The sequence below is a fragment of the Motacilla alba genome, chromosome 14, assembly GCF_015832195.1.
Source record: "Motacilla alba alba isolate MOTALB_02 chromosome 14, Motacilla_alba_V1.0_pri, whole genome shotgun sequence".
Taxonomy (NCBI): domain Eukaryota; kingdom Metazoa; phylum Chordata; class Aves; order Passeriformes; family Motacillidae; genus Motacilla; species Motacilla alba.
The window spans coordinates 3,422,804-3,442,960 of record NC_052029.1 but is presented as its reverse complement, the minus strand read 5'-3'; the positions used below and the strand labels follow the sequence as shown (position 1 = coordinate 3,442,960).

General features: G+C 41.8%; 1 protein-coding gene across 16 annotated transcripts in view; it reads right to left on the bottom strand.

The window, feature by feature from the left end:
- The window catches only part of RBFOX1 (RNA binding fox-1 homolog 1), a 1,167,310-nt gene that overhangs the window by 1,034,322 nt on the left and 112,831 nt on the right, over nt 1–20,157 (bottom strand). Inside the window, exon 1 of one of the 16 annotated variants that reach the window (XM_038151476.1) lies at nt 11,414–11,458. The exons of the other annotated variants lie outside the window; for them this stretch is intronic. Within the exon in view, the coding sequence (XP_038007404.1) occupies nt 11,414–11,443 (30 nt within the window). The 5' untranslated portion in view covers nt 11,444–11,458. Of the gene's footprint in view, nt 1–11,413; nt 11,459–20,157 lie in introns of those variants that run through there. 16 annotated transcript variants of the gene reach the window in all.

Below are 20,157 nucleotides of genomic sequence, written 5' to 3'. Positions count from 1 at the left end.
AAAACATTTGATTATGGAGATTTTCAGTGCTGTTCAGCTTGTGCCTTAGACTCTTTTGACTAAATTACACACTTTTCTGGTTTTACCGTAATGATCCCCAAGGAAGGCAGCAGCCTGATATCTCTTTTGGAAGGCAGTGGGGTGGAAGGACAGGATTTCTGCCTTTCAGAAACTCAGGGGAGGGCTCCATCGCACTTCCTGAACCAGCTCTGCACATGAAATTTGGGTGACAGTTTCCCAGCCACTCAAAATTCTCTCAGCATCCGATGACAAATGGCTCTCCATTCCTTCAGAGGGACCATGGTTTATTTCCTGCTTAGCAACAGCCCTGTAAATGTTCTTCCAAACCCCTGCAGCACAGGCTGTGCAGGAGGCAGGCCCACGGCTATGCTGGCTCACCATCCTTGTGTCACATCTCCATCTAGGTCCACCCTAAAGCAAGGTAAAATCCCTCATTTTACACTCCTCAGGAAGCTTCTCCTACAGCCCAGTTGGCATTCCACAAGTCACAAAGAAGCTTGGGGCTTGGGCATGAGAAGAAGCTGAGTACTCTGCTGTTACTGCAATACAGGAACAAAGGCTTGGAGGGGTTGTTAACAGGGGATAAAGTTCCACAGTGTCTAAATACAGGTGCAATAAATTCAGCTGCAAGACTTCAGGCAGTAATTAAAACAGTTCTAATTTTAAAAGGATATGTTAGAAAGAGTTAGCATGCTAAACTTTTGCCTCTTCCTCAATGAATACAGCCATTACACTCATATTTGTATTTTGCAAAGGCCTCCCAGGGCTGGCCTCCTCTTGTCATGCCCTCCCTGTCAATAAAGATCAGATTCACAGGGCAAGCCAAGCTACACAGTTCCCCTATTGTTTGGGAATTAAAGTCTGATAAGCTGAAATTGAGGCCTATCTGTCCAAGACAGCAAAGAGTAACTGCTATAAACTTTTAATTATCATCATCAAGCATGCCTCCATATATAAAGCTTCTAGAGCCTTTATTTATAGGGGATGTGCTATGACCCAGGAGACAGATCATATTTCAGGGAGCTGGTAGTGATTCTCCATCCTTTACCCTGAGTATCCCCCAGCCTCTGAACTGTATAAATGACAGCATCCCTCACTGTCCATTCAGTTTAGCCATTGCAAACACCATCTCCTTCACAGGAAGTGCCAACAAACAGCCTTCACAAGGTGTCAATAGATAAACTACCACCAAAATCACCTCCCAGACAAACCCCTGCAGCTCAATTCCATGTTTCCCACAGAGAATAGCAGTCACTGTTGTCCGCTAAGAAGCTGCAAACTGAGACCAATATTGAAGAAAACCACCCAGCAAACCTTCTCTGTTCCAGCCCTGGGTGGTTTCACAGTTCCTCCACACCCTTACCCACTGCAGTGCCACTGAGCAGCTGTGCCTTGGCTGCCTTGTCAGATTTTCCTCAAGCTGACTCCTGTCAGTCTCCTCCCTTGTGCCCCTGCTGCCCCAGAGCCCTTTCCCTGCTCCTGCTTTGCAAGCACTCTGTGCAGCAGTTTGGATGTGCAGCTATTGGTATTCCCTGCCCATTTCCTTCCCCCTCTGGTTCCAGAGCTCCTCAGGCTGCACCTGAGGGTCACAGCTTCACAGTGCTCAGGAAGGACTGGGGGAATCCAAACTAACCTTTGTGCAGGGCTGTTCCTCCTGGGAAACTCCCTGGGAGAGGCAGGCAGGCAGAGAGACAACACATTTTGTTTCACAGCACTCTTCCAGAAGGCAATGCCCCGAGTTCCAAATAAATATGACATTTTAAGCAGCTATTTTGCAAATATAGTTCTTTTTCTTCCCCCAACCAGTTAATCTCTAAGCATTGCACAGCTCTGTGTAGCAGTAACAAATTAATAAACAGCTTTAGGCCAATGCTGCATGTGGGACAGCTCCTTGGGAAGCTCGTGGTGTGCTCCCTATTAATAACCTGCTTACCACCTGTGAAAATCCAGGCACATTGAACCAGAAAAAATAAAAGCAAAAATAGCAAAACTCCTCAGGTCTAGGTTGTTTTTAAAGGGGCAGAGAATTCCAACAACAATATAAAGACTAATCTAAACCTGTTAGCAAGAGCCCAAATCCCTTCTCCAGTAATTCCAGACGCTTGGACTGGGATCCACCAACTCCCCTTCTCCTCCTCCTGCATCACACAGGCTGAAATCACCATTCCTCACTACAGCTGCAATAGCAGCATTCAGCTCTGATAGACAAAGGAGATTAATTCCCATCACAATGATTTGCACATATAAGACACTTTCCTCTACACCATTTCTGTATTTACAGCAAACAAAAAATTGGTTTGTGGAGTTGCTTTCACACTCATTTTCAGGTAACGTGTCATAATAATATCTGGTACATGTTCAGGTTATGCAAAGTATTGTGCCACTGACAAATCATTTAACTATGCACTTGTCTTGGAGGCCACAGGAAAATGGAAATTACACAGTTTCAACACTGCAGCAGCACAATAACAAAAACTTTCTCCCTCCTGTAGAGCTACACTTCATGTTCCTATCAGTGCTTCCTCCAGGTAATTTCTTTTGGGTCTCTTGTTTCCATTAACATTTGTATTTTGAGGTGATTTTTACTTGGGTACTCGAAGGTGGAATTGCAACAACAATTTACAAGCTGTTTTATTTTCAGGGCCTGTTCTGTTACCAAGGGCAGCTATGCTGTGTCCATGCCTGGCTTTCCAGAAGTTTCTTATGATTCCCATCACTGCCCATCTGCCCTTAGAGAAATCAAGAAATAGCAATAAAACGCTCCCTAAATTTTATGTGGGGCACAGCCTTCTCCCCTCCCCTCAAACTGAAAGTTTGGACTAAATGTCAGCTAACAGATATTACTTTCCATTCTTCTGACTTTAATGGGAAAAATAAATTTTGGCAGTCTTTCCCCAGTGTTAAAAGTCTTAGCTACTCCCTGGGGATAGAAAGAATCAATGCAAGTAAGATCCATATTTTCTTTCTTGGAACACCACTACTTCCAGCAATTTATTTGACTGACTATGCCTTCTATTACCATGTAAATTGTTTCAGGCTGCAGGAAAAAAAAAGTATTAATCTCCCCTCAGTAAGTCATAAAATAAAGAAATCAATTTCAAGGTCAATTTAGTCTAAATAACACCTGCTGCCCTTTTTGTAACATGCAGACTCCTCTGAAACACTAAGTTGCTGTCTATAAAGGCATCGGGACGTGATGTCTCACATAAATCAGGGTGCTGGATGGTACAGTGCGGCTGATTTGCAGGGTACCAAGTGGGGCTGGCAAACAAGACCCAGAGCAGGGCCCTCCTCATCACACCTCCTCATCATCAGCACGAGCCTTTGCAGCAGGAAATGAAGCCAAGGGAGCCTGGAGTCTGTGGGGGTCTGGTTCTGCAAGGAGCTAGTGCCTTGTCAGGGGCTGGGGACATTTAGATCCATGGAGGGTCAGCAGCCTCAAGGTGAGCTTCAGAGAAGAGGAAAAGGACAAAAAACTAGTAGTAACAAGAAGAAATCTTTCCTGCTGTTGGAAAGCAGAGTGGAATGGCAGAGACTGGAAATAGGAAATAAAATAATGGGGTTTTTTTCCCTATCCTAGAATTCAGAGAAGGGAAACTACTAGAAATATTCTCTTTTATTCCACTTTTAATTGGAAATCCATTTCTCTTCTGGACAAAAACTGTCCAATCTTTTTTTTAAATATACTTAATGTGGTCTCTTTGTAGCACAAGACTGCATTTGATGGCTCTAAATGGGCTGGACATCCATGCCCTTCTCCAGAAAAGTTTGCCTCAAACTCTGTAACCTTTCTGGGCTGGAACAGAAAAGCTCCAAAGCCCCAGGACTGGGTGGCCTGGTCACTGTGTTCCTCCCCACTGTGGTACTTCTTTCCCATCAGATGAATACAACTATTTTTCCTTTCCCATGTCCAGTTCACAGCAATGCTGGTCCCTTGTTAAATCCAGAGTTCCTGACATGTTTTCATTTGTTCCTCTGGGTCCCCCAGCAGAAAATAATCTGGACAATCAATACCCAAGCAGCAGAAACTCCTGAAAAAAGCAAATATTCAGATATTCTGGAAAGGGGACTCTATATTCCTGTAAGACTTCTCTAATGAAAATGTCCTGGAGGCTTCTGAAAAGGGCTGAGAACATAAGGATGCACAAGGTTGAGCAGACACCAAACTGAAATCAACTTACAGATAATGGTCTGGCACAGGAACCCTTTAAACCAGGAACAGACTGTGGCTTCCCTAACAGAGCTATACCCCAGCTCTGCCCCACGATATCCAGGAGATGGAACACCCCCCAGAGCTCTCCAGGCACACAAAGAACAATGCTGCATGCAGAAATGTCACAGCAGCAGAGCTCTCTCTCAAACTGGTGGGCAATAGTAGGTGGTGTCCAAGGCCTTCCCAGCCTTTATGGCATGAATCCTGGAATTATTGAGGGGTTTCACTTCTTGTGCTACACAGCAGAAATACCTTCCTATGGTGCCCAAAGAGAAAACCAACCCCAACTCTACCATTTCGAGCAGGGAGTGCACAACACCATCCCTGTTCCACAACTCACAGTCAGCACTGGAATGTGGAGCCATTTTCATCCATATGTAGTCTTTGCATGTCTCCTGCTTTATCTGGAAGACAACATTTCACCAAATAATCAAAATATAATTTAATCAACGCTGATATATTCATATATTTATAGAGTATAATGATGATACACTATGATGATACACTAGCAAAAAGGAATGTTGCCTTTTTCCATCAGATAACACACAGTGAATCAAAGGTTACATAGAAATAAATTGGAAAATGTAAAGTCACAGAAAAAAATCATTTATTTATTGGATATAAGAAAATATTTCATTTTTTAAATCCGTGGTCCTGAATCCTATTTAATGCAAACTTCTCAGTGAAATCCCACTATCACAAGCCAAGGATAATGGCTGCATGTCAGGACCTGCCAATATACTGATTCAGTGAGTCAAGAAACAAGGATGAGATTTACTAGGAGTGATAAGCATATTAATGTTATATCATCTAAAATCATACAAATACTCATTTTGCAGTTGAATGTGTCTAATAGCATGAGATTCCACAGTAGAAAAACAAACAGAAGCCTGGCATGGCTGTCCAAGGGCTCAAAAGATTAGAAACACAAGAAAAGAGCATCTTTTTTTAAAAGGGTTTATTTGTCTGAGGTGAAGGAACAGAAACAACCGCTAACTTCAGAGGCACAGCAGAAAGAGCAGTGTAAGACACACAAGGAGCTTTTTTAAATGGGAAATTATCTTTTCCACATGCCAAGAAGCAGCTTCAGAATCCTGAACAATGAAGCCCTGTGAAGAGCAGGGAGAGATGTCTCCCAAAGATGAAGAATGTAAGCAGTGCAAGAAGAAACCCAGAATATTCCTCACTAGTCCTGCTCAACTGAATGATTCTGTATTTCCTAATCCTCCAGCAGTCCATGAAGTGGGTAAATTACTGCAGGATCTGCTGTGAAATCAAGGTGAAGAAAAAGACAAAACACAAGTGGAGAGTTAAATAAATACTTTCAAAATGTAATCACAAAGGGCACAGATGAGCATGTCTGACATTGCCCATTATCTCCCGAGCAGAATTACTTTAGGTTTACTGAGGCAGGAGATTTCAGTAACCTACAAGTCACTCAGGTACATTTATCTGGGAGTATTAGGAGACAATCAGGAGCAGAATCTGCAGAGCAGTGATAATCATCACCGAGGTTTGCCCTTGCACTGGAACAGCAGCAGAGGTCCCCAGGGAACTCTGCTAACCAACCCTGCCCTGGCTGCAGGGAGTGCTTGGTACAGCCCCAGTGACACTGCAGCTGAGTTCAGATAAGAAATCAAAGTTTGTCTTTGCTAGAAGCTCAGATAAACCCAGCTGGGCTGTATCTCTACTCCAAACAGCCTGGGAAAATGTTTCCAATGATTCCTGATTTTCACTGACCAAAGCTGAAAGAAACAACCACTACTTGCAGATGCACAGCAGAAAGAGCAGTGCAAGACACGCGAGGAGAATTTTTAATGGGAAATTATCTTTTCCATGTGCCAAGAAAAAGCTTCAGAATCCTGAACAACGATGGAAATCTCACAGGAGCATTCTCCAATGAACCCCATCACCAAATCACCCCATCAGGAAATGCTTAATTCACCAACTAGCCATAGTTTTCATTAGGTGGATTTAAAGACAAAAGATCAGCTACAAGATGCATCCACCTTATTTGTTCCCCCAGGCACAGAAATATTCTTATGCTACAGAATTTTCAGTCAATGATTATATTTTAAATCTATTATCTGTCCGATCACTGTTGCAGGATGCTCCTCACAGAATATACTTTTCATGTGATTCTCTGGCATCAGTTAAATATATTATATATAATATATATGATATATATATATATGTAGATAATATATAATATTTGTGCACAAATCCAAGCATTAATAGTCTGCTACAGCAATCCACCCTCCACCTTGCATTGTTCTGCCCCAAAATGCTTAGACAAGCTATGATCAAGTTTCTAGGGCTGAGACTTCAGAAAATAATCAATATAAGGCTATAGTTACATTACTGGGAACAATTACATGACTGTGAAGTTCTCTTATTTAGAACTGGCATCTCTTACATTACTGTAAAATTAACAAGCATTACACAGAATCTTTCAGGAAGAAAAGAGCAGAACACACTCTGTCCAGTCGTTGCTACATTACATGCATCTCAATCTCCTCTGTAGGGACTGCTGCTGGTCTAACATGACAGAGTCATGACTCAAAAGGTAAATATTTCACTGCTGTGGAGAATTAGCAGTTGTTACAGGCTAAACAGTGGCAGCAAGCCCTCTGCTTTCAATGCCCTTAGGAAACAGCTGACTGCTCCTCAGCTCCCTGGTGGACGCCACAGAGCATCATCTAGCTGTCCAGAGCATTCCCATCACTCCTTCCTGCTGCCAGAGCCCACACCATGGACTCTACTTCCATGACTCTGAAATAAGACCTGATGAAGATATATATTTGAAATATTACTGCATTACACCCTGTGCTGTGGTTTTTGACAAGTGGCCTTCCCTCAGCTCCTATCAGGGCAGCATTCTGTGCACTGCCCAGGGCCTGGGGAGTTCCCCAAGAGTATTGTAACCCTAGATTTGCTCCATTCACAGGACAATTTAACATATGCACCACCTGTTACTTGTTAAAACATTACAATTCCTGTTCTCTGAATGCCATTTCAACCCACTCCTGCAATTCCAAGCCACCTTCTGCCCTGAACACTTGCTGGCTTAGCAGATTTCTTTTGGCTGGATAGCAAAACTACAGTGAAGTATTTCCATTTTCCTTATACACTAGCATTCATGTTATTTTTCAGGAAGGTTGATGAGGCCTGAAATAACAGGAAATTTCTTCCCTTTATTGAAGAAATACATATAAATGCAAACAAAAGTGAGGAATCAATTCAAAATCCTAGGATAGCTTTCCAATAAATAAAAGTGAAATGAAAATTCAGTTGCATGCAGCTATTACAAGCTCATATAACTCTGCCAAGATAGCACTTCAGCTCTGTGTTTATTTCTGTCAGAATAATATGAGGAATGCTCTATCAGTTGGAACTGGATTACAATAAATAAGATTCAATTTAAGAATAAATGGCTCGAGTCCTGAGGGCAATTTAAAATTTGTATATTTAAGAAAAATAAATCTATATCTTGCAAGGAAATAATACTTTGGACAGTGAGTTTATGAAGGGATACAAGCTATGAAATTATGTAGCTGCTGCTAATGTACCACAGAACCTGTCAGCTAAAGAAAAACAGCAGTAAAACATAGCAACAGAGAGAAGGAAGGGAAATGCTCTGAGAAAGTGCTGAAACATGCAGAGAATTGATGCAACAAGATTGGAAATTAAGACAAAATCCTTGTATCACTTCCCCATAAGCATCTCCCTGCTCTCTGCCATCAGGGTAAGCCTGTTTCCATGGCATGTTGTGGAATCTGGAATAACAGCAGCCAAATGAGTTCTGCCAGAATTTTCAGTGTCTCTGTAGTGCTCTAAGATATTGGAACTTGGAGCAAAAAGTTGTGACTGCATTCAAAATGAATGAGGACATCCCACCCCAAGCTCATGCACAGCTTCTGACAGCCACAAGTGGAGCTGCAGGTCTGCCCTGACAGCATCAGGAGAAAAGGCTGAATATTTGTTTCAAATAAACGTGGGCTATGAAATTCAGCATTGGGCAGGACAACACCACAACTTCAGCATTGAAAATTCAGCATTGGGCAGGACAACACCACAACTTCCAGTCACTGCAAACCTCTCTGCTCCTGCACGCCCACAGGAAACAGCTGAAATTCAACCAGTTGCAGATCTAGATGAACTAACTATGTTTTATATCTCCTGTTGCTTGTCCAAATGTCTCCCCACCCACAGCAGGCAGATTCCAGCAGCCAGCACTGGCTCCTGGTGTTTTGATCTGTTTCAAACACACAACCAGCTCCCTGGTTATTTACTAAAGCTGAATTTACATGGGAAGTTGCTCTACCTGGGACCTGCTCTGTTATCTGGAGCTTACTGAATCTTAAATTAGAGTTGTTGGATTATAAATCAAATGACATCTAGTTAAAAAATAGCCACAGCAGTATTAGAGCTCACTGTTTGGAGGAGTACTGGCTGTGCCTGTCAGAAAAGTATCAGGAAAATGAACACAGAGCCAAAAATTACTGTCCCAAAGAAAACTATTTTCTTTACATGTGATGAAGCATCCATTAACAACAGTCAGCTTGTAAATAGCATCTCTGAAATAAAAGGTGAGGTTTTCTTGCTTTGTGTCCAGAGGAACAGTGGATTGTGGCACATTTCATATTTTGGCCTTCACTCTTTCGCTCCTCAGGCACTGAGGAAGCAATGGAAAAGAGATTATGGTCTTAAAGGAAAAGAATCCTGCATGCAGATTGTGGGGCTTGATACCAGAAGCCATAATACCCCTTTATATTCAGAAAAGTACTGATAAGCACTGCAACTCCACTGTTCACAGCGCAGCTGCCTGAAGGTGTAAACATGAATTTAATGCTAAGCCTATGTTACATTTTTAGTCTTTCAACACCTAGGGCTGTGCAGGGAGCAGCTCTATCTTCCCAGCTCTGCTCTCACTGGAGGGAAGGCTGAGATCAGAATCCTCCCCACTCTGCCTGCATGGCTGGGGCAGGAGGGGGATGAGGGACAGATAAAACCTGCAGAACTGGGACCCCAGCAGGACAGGACTAACCCCAAAATACTGACCAGAGCAGTGATGGCAGCTCCCTCTTCTCCCAGGTTCATACAACATGGAATACTGAGAGCCAAATGTTGATCAGAGCTGTTCTATCCTTATTTTTAAGTCCCTAGAGCCCTTTCCATGCCCTTAGTCAGGGAATTGAAAATCACTGTGAAAATTGAGAAGCCTTTTGGGGTTTTTCTGATTCACAACTGATATTTCCAGGGTGAAAACTTGTTGTGTTTCAAACAGCCCACGTTTATATCTCTGAAATTGCTTGGCAATACAATATACACATTTTACAAAAACTCATTAGAGCAGCAATCCAAAGAAAGTGTTAGGAAGACTTCTACAAACACTGAGGTTTTCCTCCTTCCAAATTAGACTGACAAAATCTCAGGCAAGGCCCAGTCTCAGTTTCTAAGAGTCAAACCTTGGCTTCACTGTCATTCCATCGTTCCCCTAAATCTCTCTCTTTTTCAAACAGCAGCTATGCTTCAGCCTGGAAACAGTGAGAAGTGAATCTTCCTCCCAGAACATTTTGTGCTTTTTTGCCAAGTCATCCTGTGAACGTGCTTAACTACAGCTGACAAGTCAATTGGTGCAGTGGTTCCATCTGACACCCATCACTCATCCTGTCCTGCCCACAGCCCAGGCAAGCTGCCTGCAAAATGCCTTGTCAGTCCTTCAGGCATTGCCTCAACCAAACAGAAATGGACTAAGAGCAATGCCAAGTTGTCACTCTGCATTTATCAACAAAAGGGAATAATTTTTAGGAAAATAATAATAAGCTCTCCTCACAGTACTAATGCTAAATGACCTGAAAAACTTTCCTAAGGGACTGAAACCACAGAACAAAGTTTCATTTCATCTTCATAGATCTGACAGCTCAATTTCCCAAGTTCCCAGGGACCTTCAGCAGTGCTAAACAGAGGCAGTAACAAATGTCAGTGTTTACTCTGAGATCTCTTTGTTAAAGCTCTCTGTACTCAGCAGTCTTTAATAACCCTCTTTAGGCACAGGCAGAGCATGTTCTGCATAAAGCAATCAGGAGTGACTCAGCACAGTGAGTCTGCTGTAGCTAAACAGGATGGAATTGCACTGTTTAACTACCACAAATAATCATATTCCCTTATCCAGCCCCTTCCCCTGTCCTGGTAAGGAGACCAGTTTTGTTTTCAAGCACCACAAGCCCAATGCTTTGCTTTTGCTTTGCCAGCTGCAGTCCCAGGCACGGCCTCGTGTTCTCATCACTCATCTGGGGCTGAGCTGCTGCAGCTCTGGAGCCGCTGCTGGCAGGGCAGGAGGTGCAGAAACCACCCAGAGCAGGCGTTCCCAGCTCTGAGTGCAGGGACAGCCAGGAGCTGTGTGACAGGAGTGCGCTCACTGTAACAACAGATCAGTCCCACTGCCCAGCCCAGGGCAGGCTCCTGACCCAAGAGGAGCTCCAGGATAATTACAGAGGTGTCCTGGTGATTGCAGCCAGCCTTCAACAAAAGCCAGTGCTTTGCTGCAAAGCTCACAATAACTTTTTCCTCATAATTAACTGATTGTCCAGGTTTTCAAAAGCTGGCTCTACATTGCAGATGCTAAGGAGGTTAAGAGCAGTACAATGGGCAACAGAAGTTTCCTGCACCTAGTTTACAATTAGAGCTTTTCTTTTTTAATTAAAAAGCAAACAAATCTTGAATTTCCAGAATAAAACTTAACTGAGCTGACTTGACTTTCATTATTTAATGAAAGTAAGTAACCAGGAGAATATCTGGGGGCTTTAATGCCATTGAAAACAATGTTTGTGATGAACTGTTTTCCTTTGATAGTACATTTGACCAAGAACTTTTTCTGAACACTACAACATTCACAAAGAGAAAGAAACAGGATCAAAGAAAATAAAATAGTAGGCAGAAGAATAAGACACTTAATTAACTTCAAAAAGCAGGATATACAACTCAAGTCATTCCTGAGGGCCATCCATCTAACCTGGTTTTAAAAGCCTTCAGTTCTGAAAACTCCACCTTCCCCAATTCATTTATTCCATTTCTTTTGGAGAGCTTTTCTTAATGCCAAATCTCGATCTCTTTTGCTACAATTTAAGCCCATTACCATTTGCTCTTTTCCCCGTGGATCTGCATTATCATCATTACCTGAGTCTCTGCAGCAACTTTTTCCTGCATCTAAAGACTGCCAGTACAGCTTCAGAGGTTTTCCTCTTCCTTAATCTCAGCAACCCCTTCTTTTTCAGCCTTGACTCACACGCAGCAATAGAATGAATAAAGGTTGCTATTTTACATAAGTTTGGGCAGACGATGCACAAGAATTGAAGGTGAGGCTGAATGTGAAAGATCTTGAATTTTTCAACAATTTTGGAAAGTGGTACAGCACCTGAATCATTAATATTCATAGACAGAGATGCACATGTATTTACAGACCTCTTTGCTTTGGGAATATTTTAGCATTAGTGGATCAAACCTTAAAGGATTTCCATACTATTTATTTCTAACCACACGCACACCTAGGCAAGCCAACCCTCAGGACTAGAGAATTGTTCCTGAGCACAATTGGTCATTTCAAAACTCCCAAAGATGAGTTTTATTCAGCTCTCAGGAGCTGGTTATTTAATTCAAGCCTGGAAAGCACAACCACAGATGGAGCTTTTGGCTCCAGCACCAAACTCCCAGTAGCAGCTCCCTTCAGATGCAGAGTTCTCAGCTGGCCCATAAAACCAGAGACAGCTGTGAAATTTAGAATCTGGTCAGTCTTTCAGATTATCAACTCCCAGTGTAGTTTGTACTCCCAGCCCTGTGTAGAAATCCTGGATGTGTTCTGGATCCAGGATCTCTGAGCCACAGGGATTCTCTGAGTGAAGGACACAGGAAAACCCTTCTTGCATGTTCCAATGTCAAGTTCCTCATTGCCACTCTTCTCTAGGACCTCTGTTCCACTCTTAGCAAATGAGCACTGCTGCTGATACAGATGGAAATACACTCACACCGCTGCAGACAGGGTTTATTTGTAGAAATATCTCTCTAAACATAATTAACAACTAATGGCAGCAAAGAGCAAACACATTATTTGTCCTTTTTTTTTTTTCACTTTGAACCCAGAAATAGCAACCCAGCAGGAGAAATACTTGAGTCAAATGAGCTAATGAGGAGACTATTCCTGTATAATGAGATCCAGAGAAGTCTGTACTTGCTTTGTTCTATTCATAGTATCTGCAGTTTTTACTCTGCTATTTGGACTCCGCACACACCTAATCTGTACCTACCAACACCACTACTCCTAAAGTTTTATCTCTGGAAGAGCAGCAGATGTTAAACACTGGGCTGGCAATTACAGAGTTCTTCATCTACTCCCTTCTAAAGCCTGATAACCAAAGTCACTGGAGATTTAGAACATGGAAAAGAAATCAGAGAGCTAAAATGAAATATACTTCAAATTATGGATTGGTTTCCTAATGAACTGTCTTTTCCAGCCCAACAAAGTTAGGTGTGTTCTGTAGTAGAATCAGCATCTTGTTACAGGTGTTCTTGCCAAACAGCTTTTAATTTATGTTCATTTATTGCACAATTTGAGAAAAACAAAACATCCTTGAAGTCATCCACGCCATAACAAAAAGATTATTTTGTTGCCATTGAATACTTCTGCCTATTTAATCTTCATCTTTATAAATGATGATTTATGAATGAAGGAAAATATTTCTTTGGTTGGAAGTGAAAACCAGCCATTTCTCCTACTCAGGTGTCTTCTGAGCCAGCAGGTGCTGCAGTGAGGCTGTGTCAGGCAGCCTGAGCAGCAGCAAAGTCACCTGAAGGCTGGCTGAGCTCCCCTGGTCCAGCAGTGATGCCCAGGAGCCTGGGACACTGAAACCTGTGCTCCACTGTGCTTGGCACAGATCTGTGCCTTGGATCTTGTCAGCACAAAGGGAAACAGACAGCAGGTAGAATAATGAGCTTGGGAAAACAATAGAGAGACTAAATCTGGTAAAACAAGCATCTGCTAGAGCACTGCAGCTGCCCAGCCATGCCATGAGTGCTGCCAGTGTCACAGCAGAGTTCAGCTCTCATGTGGTACTTACTGATAATTCTTAAAAAATAAAATTAAAAAGTCCTCCTTTCTACAAAAGAAAAAAAAATGTAAATTAATGCACAGTTTCAAGCAATAGAGACATGAGATTTGAGATCTATTCAATGATTTATGTGGTAAGATATAAAGATCTGTAGCTGAAGTAAAGAGGGAAAACTCCTAAGTGTGGGATAATGCTCTTTAAAGGCAGCATTCACATTCCTAGGCACTATTGGATGGATTTGGCTTTATTAAATAGATCAGGGCCCTCAGGTCACAATGATCCTTATATTTAACATGGATTATCTCTCACAGAAATTCAGGCTATGTGGTGAAAGAGAAGCCAAACTCCTGAAAATGCCATTGCAGATGAACTGCAAATGTACTGGGTACTGGGGACAGATGCCTCTCTTCCAGCTGGGCAGGATGGTGCCACTGGCAGCTGGGAAGGTCATTAAATAGGTTTGGAAGCCACAGAATTGACAGCTGTACATCTGCTGTGGGACATGAGACAGGTAGGCTGGGGCTGGAGCCCTGCAGAACCACCTGCACTGCACCCAGTCTCTGTTTGCCCATGGCCTCGGGGGCAGCGACCAACAGGACACACACAGGACCTGAGGGCCAATGGCCACAGCCCAAAAAACACCACCACTAATAGCTAAACTCATCTGCTAGTACCCTAAACTAACAGAAAATGAGAAACTATTTAGAAATGTCTTAGAAATTTGGGGTTAATACAGACCTCCCTACCTTCCTGGATGAAGAATCTCAGGATATTCCACTCCTTACTTAACAGGAGCTGCATCAGCTGAACATGCTCACCTTCCTCCTACCTAGGCAGGGCTTTAGTGTCCCTTAACTGGGACACACAACTGTGCCAAGAGGATGCAAAGAAACCAACACCTAAATCGTGTTTTTACAGAGCCATACCTGCCTTTTCCCCCTTTTTATTAAAGAAAGCTGCCTTTTCCCTGACTTTTTCTACCCCACGACTGCAGGGTGCCATGCTGCTGCATGCCATGCATCATAAACACATTATTCATCCCTACACACACACAGCTTCTTAAATGGCATCTGCAGCTTGCCAGGCTGACTGTAAATGGAGCTCCTCAGGAACAATTAGGTCTTCTAGAGATATTTAGGACATTTGAAAATCTTTGTTATTTAGCTCCTGATAGTTCCATCAGGGCCATAAAATCTATCAGGTAAATAGGTCTTTAGAATTATCATTATTCAACTACACATTAGTGGTTCCTAATGACTCCAAAGATGCTGTTCCACTCCACTGAGTAGGCTCCTGTGGCATATTGATATGCACAGGAAAGTGCATGCAAATATCTCTGTATTTACCTATTTTGATTGTTGATTGCTTGCAGAGTTAAAAGACCATTTATTATGTTTCCTAAAATAATTTAAAAGGCGTAATTAGGGCAAGTTTAAGAGTAGCCATTTTTAAATGGGCACATTAAGTAAATTTGTTTCCACTGTCCCAAAATCCTAAATGCTAAATGTGAGCAGTACTTTTATAAATAGGCACAAGCTATAATTCCTTTTTCTTTGTCATAGCCTAGCAACAGGACACAAAATTCCTTCTGAACTACAACTAATTAGGACATCAATTCTATTTTTACAGACATTTGGGCAGCCTGGTTTAGCCGACCAGTGGGAGCACACGGACAACCCAAACAGAAGCAATTGCTGCCTGTCCTCAGCACAAATAGATGAAGTCAGGTAAAATGACAAGCTCCTCAGATGAAAAGCAAACTACATCTTTGCCTTGTTCCCAGAGGAATTGAATAAAACATATCCTAAAGAAAAGAGAGAGAAATTTAATTTTTCCATAGCAGTAATGTATTTTTTGCTGGCACGTGATCCATGTCAGCCACACTCACAGGGAGCCACTGAAGAGCCCTCAGGAAGACAAACACTGAGAGCTGATGAGGAAATTCACAGCCTGCCATCAAATGTTTGTTTAAATTCCAGTGTAGTGTGCCCACAAGTATAGGGAGGGGTGCAGGAAAAGGTTGATAACACAAAAAAATAATCATCTAATGGACAGTAATTAGTGTAGCAGGCAAATCCTGTTTTCAATCATTTTCCCAAGTCAATAACTGTCTAACTCTGCCCAAATTCACAATGCAGAGGTTCAGCCTGCATTTGGAACAGATGGCATTGCCAATTATTTGCCTGCAATGACAATGGCTGCACAGACATGCCACAAAGTCAAAGCAATGCACGCTTCTAGTTCTGCCATTAACTATAAATCACACTGCAGTCTGACCTGTTGAAATACCACCATTCTATTTTATAAGATCATTCATAGCAAAAAAAACTATAAAAATATGTATATGTGGAGAATAGTTATATGTACATTTATAGTTGTAATTATTATATTACAGTTGATATTTACATTAATTATTTTTCTATAATTGCATACTCTTTATGTAGTAACAGAGACTACAATTATATAAATGCAGAATGTAATTTTGTACAATAGTGACCAAAACTCAAGATTCAGGGTTTGTTCAAATGGAACACTGAAACACCTTTAGGAAGCTTCCCTGCCCTTTTAGCCCAGAATGAACTCTCAATCCAAGTGTCCTTTCCAACCAGATCTAATTGTAACTCACTATACTGCATCTGCACTGAAAACATCCTGAAATTTCTGAAAGATCCTGTAGGCAAAATTGTATGGCCCAATCACCACAAAATCCCCACCCTGTAACTGAAAAGAGATCCATGAAGTTTGGTAAATTGGAGGATTTGGCACTCAGGTGATTAATAAAGATATCAGGAGAACACATGAAACTTTTAGCACTCAGTCTCCTGCTTATTGATGGGTGAAGCTAGAGAGGCCCTGCAGCAGAATTATCCTTATATGATCTCAATCTGTTTTCCATTGATTTTTCTTACACAGCAGTAAGTTTTGATTAACTTTAGAAGCAGCAATGACTACTTCAAAATGCCCGGAATTGATCAGACATAAGGATTTCCTGTTAAGTAGAAATATAAAAAAATATTTCTTGCAATATCACTATTAAGAAATGCCTTTCTCTTTGCAAAAGTATAAATGAAAAGGCTGCCATGTTCCTATGGCCATTTTGTTGACTCAGAAGGTCATTAGGACATTTCCCAAAAAGGTGAATTAATCACAGGGAGAGGTTTCTCCAGGTTAACACAGCACAGCACTGGGAACCCTTTGGTGACTGCTCAGCTCAGCTCATCACAGGTGCCAGAAGATACTCACAGGAACTGAAAATATAAAACACTTGCCATAACCCAATACACCAAATAATCAAAGCAACACTTGTAGAGCTTTTGAAATAAAAGCTGCCAGAGTAGCAGTTGAACATTTCAGTGCTGTGTTATTGCTATTGACAACCATCTGCAAAAAGCTCTTCTGTCAGGTCTGATTTGTACCTGGGTTTGGCTTCCAGAATGGCCTCCTGCTTTAACTTACCTTCTTCGTCATGAATTTCCACAACTGGAAGCACGGTGGACTCTCTCCCAAAGCTTCCCACCTTGTAAAGGGAGCAAGAGCACATTTGTTTTCCTCAAGGTTCTGCTGACACCCTCTGAAATCTGCAGGTCTGTGATAACAGTTCTCCTCTACTCTTCAGATATAGATCTAAACTGACAGTGCAACATCCCATGATCGGCAGATCAGTGTAGCTGCTCCAGTCATTAGCTGTTCCTAAGGTTTGTACAGCTGAGTTCATCACACAAACTCTTCTAAAGGCAAATTTTACATTCCTGTACTCTGGTAGGAAAGTAATAAATAGACTGGATGTCAGTTCAACTTCCAGAACACCTTCACTTTCCACAGTGGCTCTCTAAAATGACCTTTTCCTCCTCCAGCTTAATGGGTAGCACGAGTTGGGGATTTTTTTCCCAGACGTACTTGTTCAATAATCTGCTGCTACATTGCAGATCATTGTAACTCACAATTTCCTCTCGCTCCTCAGCATTTCATATTTTAAAGCATTACAATCTCTCTTTCATAATGTTATCTAAAAATAACAACATCAGGCTGGCAGAAAAACCCACTGCAGAAATCTCACACCATTTCAAAGCAGTCAACAGGGAATCTCCCACAGGGATGCACTCTGGGTAGTGAATGATGTGTATCTGGAGAGAAATATTGTGCAATCAATGCTAGAGATCAATCACTTTAAAGAAATACAGTCATTTGGGGCAGTCTCTTTTCCAGGGCAGAAAGCAACTCTGCTGGAAAACCACTTTGTGCACAATGTACATTCGTATGCAGAAGTTCATTTATAATATATCTCAGGAGATGCTGTAGCTTGCATGCAGTTATTTAAATAGTTTGGGGACTTTGCAAGAGAGATTTACTCTCACTCTCCACACATTTTATTATGGAAGGTTTATCATCAATATTAAAGTTTAATTCCCCCAAAGCAGTGCATTAATACATTCATAAGCTGTAATACCTAGAGCTTTGTGCCCACCTTCATCATATATTGAACACCATTGTCAAACAGCAGCTCCATACTTTGCCATCCTTCTTTTTCATTTTAAAGGGATTTCAGAAATATTTCAAAAGCACAGGGTCATTTTGATGCACTACATTTTGCTTAATTTTAAATATCTGCCATGCAGAAAATTGAGTTTTATGGTTTTCAGAGTAAAAACAAAGATTGCAGACCCCCAGCTCTCACAGCTCGTTCTTTTCAAGCAATTTTGCTAATCACATATGGACCTTTTGCTACATTTATTATTTATTGCTTGCCCCTAAATCCTGCTCTCAAGTTCACCCATAATCATTTGGGTTTTATGCCCTTTCAATATTTGAAATTCAGCTTTTGCTTTGTGTAATAAACTTAACATTGGGAGTCACTTGCCATTAAAGATCCATCCACTATTCCAAATCCTGCCACTACTTCAGACAGGCCAGTGCCTGTCCTGAGGCTGTCCTGTGTTTCTCCTGCAGTCTGAGGGATTGCAAGAGAAAATCCTGTGTCTTATTAGACAGCTCATCAGCATGATGGCACAATAAACCATTTTTCCTTATGTGCTCTGAGCAGAGAAGAAGTGGCAACTGAGAACAGCCAACACACGAAAGGAGCAAGGAAGGACATTAAAAACAAAAGAGGAAACTAATTTAATTGCAATAAAAGAAAGCAAACAGCACACTTATTACAGGAGGAAAAATAAAAGTACTCCTAGAGGTATTATCCTTTGTCAGAATTGCTGCTGCTCCTTCCTGACACCATGGCACACACAGGGGAAAAAAGGGGAATCCAGAGAACATCAGGGGAGCTTGAAAATTGGCTTTTGGTACCTGAGACAGTACACACCGAGAGCCAGCAGAGCCACAAACCCCCAGCTGCCTGTGAGTGAAACCTTTATTCAATATGTAATTTAATTTGGCTTCTGCTGCCTATAATTGCTTCCATCCTCAAGAACAGCTGGCAGGCACCAAGACAAAATGCACACTCAGGACAGCAGCAGGGAGGGGTTTAATTAATTTTTTAAATCGTTGTATTTTATTTAGCTTTTGCTGCCATCTACAGTAATCATCACAAATCTGCACAAGGACCAGGTACAACACCAAAATAAACCTTCAGCACAGTAACAAGCTGGGCTAGACACACACCAGAGGACTTCCACTGTCACTGCAAGATCTAATAAACCTTCTTTGCAGATAAACTTTCTGCCTCAGCTGGGGCCCAAAAATTCATTTACAGCTATTTGTCAGCTCTGTAAATGAATTAATTCGTCCACATAGCTCCCAGACACAAGCACAGACTGCCTGAGTCTGTGTGCATCCACGAGGCAGCAGTGCTGGCTACAAACTGATCAAAGTTCTAATTTCTCTCCATGAGATTGGAACACTGACTGGCTCAATTCAGTGTCTCATTTTTCCATATGGCCACACCACAAAAATGTGGACACCATAAGGCGCCAGTTTGCTAATTTGCTCCCAAAGAGCTTTGTGTAATCAAAATATTTTTCACTTGTTATCTTAATTAATGGAATTTTTTCCATTCCAGAGTAATGCTGCACATCTTCAGAAACTCATCCATCTAATAAAGGCTGGCTGTGGCATAAAGCAAGATGCACAGGGGACACTGGAAATGTTAGCAGGATGAGATAAAACACTCCAAACGAGAATGCAGCACCTGCTTTGATGGTAATTTTAACTTACAATCAGGTCATTTGAAGGCATTACACCTCAGACCCTAGGTTACCTTTTCAGTAACTAATGTTTGCTTTCATTTCCAGGGTCTTATCAGGGTCCCACTGTGATTTTCATCTCAGCGTTGTCAGTGCTCTGTATCAGCATCTGAACCAACATGAGCACTCAAATCCAGTTTCTAAATAGATTGATTCTAATCCTTTTTTTTTTTTTTCTTCCCTACTCCTGTGATTTGTAATTTTTCTTTTGGGGAGTTTCTGCTCCTCCAACATTCTGCAGACTCCTGCTGCCTCCTGCATGGCAGCACTTGGTGTACCTGTGACCAGCAGCCTTTCCTGGCTCTCTGAGCAGTAACACACACAGCTGCATCCTCAGCTCTACAGTTCATTCAGAGATGGGCTCTAATGCCACTTTACACCATTCTTACTCCACTGAGTAAGACCAGGCTTAAACTCGGAGTTATCACAGCAGTGGAGAGCACGATCATCACCTTGTCAGAGTTGTCTGCTGAGTATCTTTGAAATCCAGTGTTCTCAGATGAACCTTTAAAAAGTTACCCAAGGCAAGACCCTACTGGGAAACCAATTTTCTCCACTTTTTCAACTCTTTGGCAAAGATTCAATCTTGTCTAGTATGAGTACAGAAAATATTTCTGAGGATTCA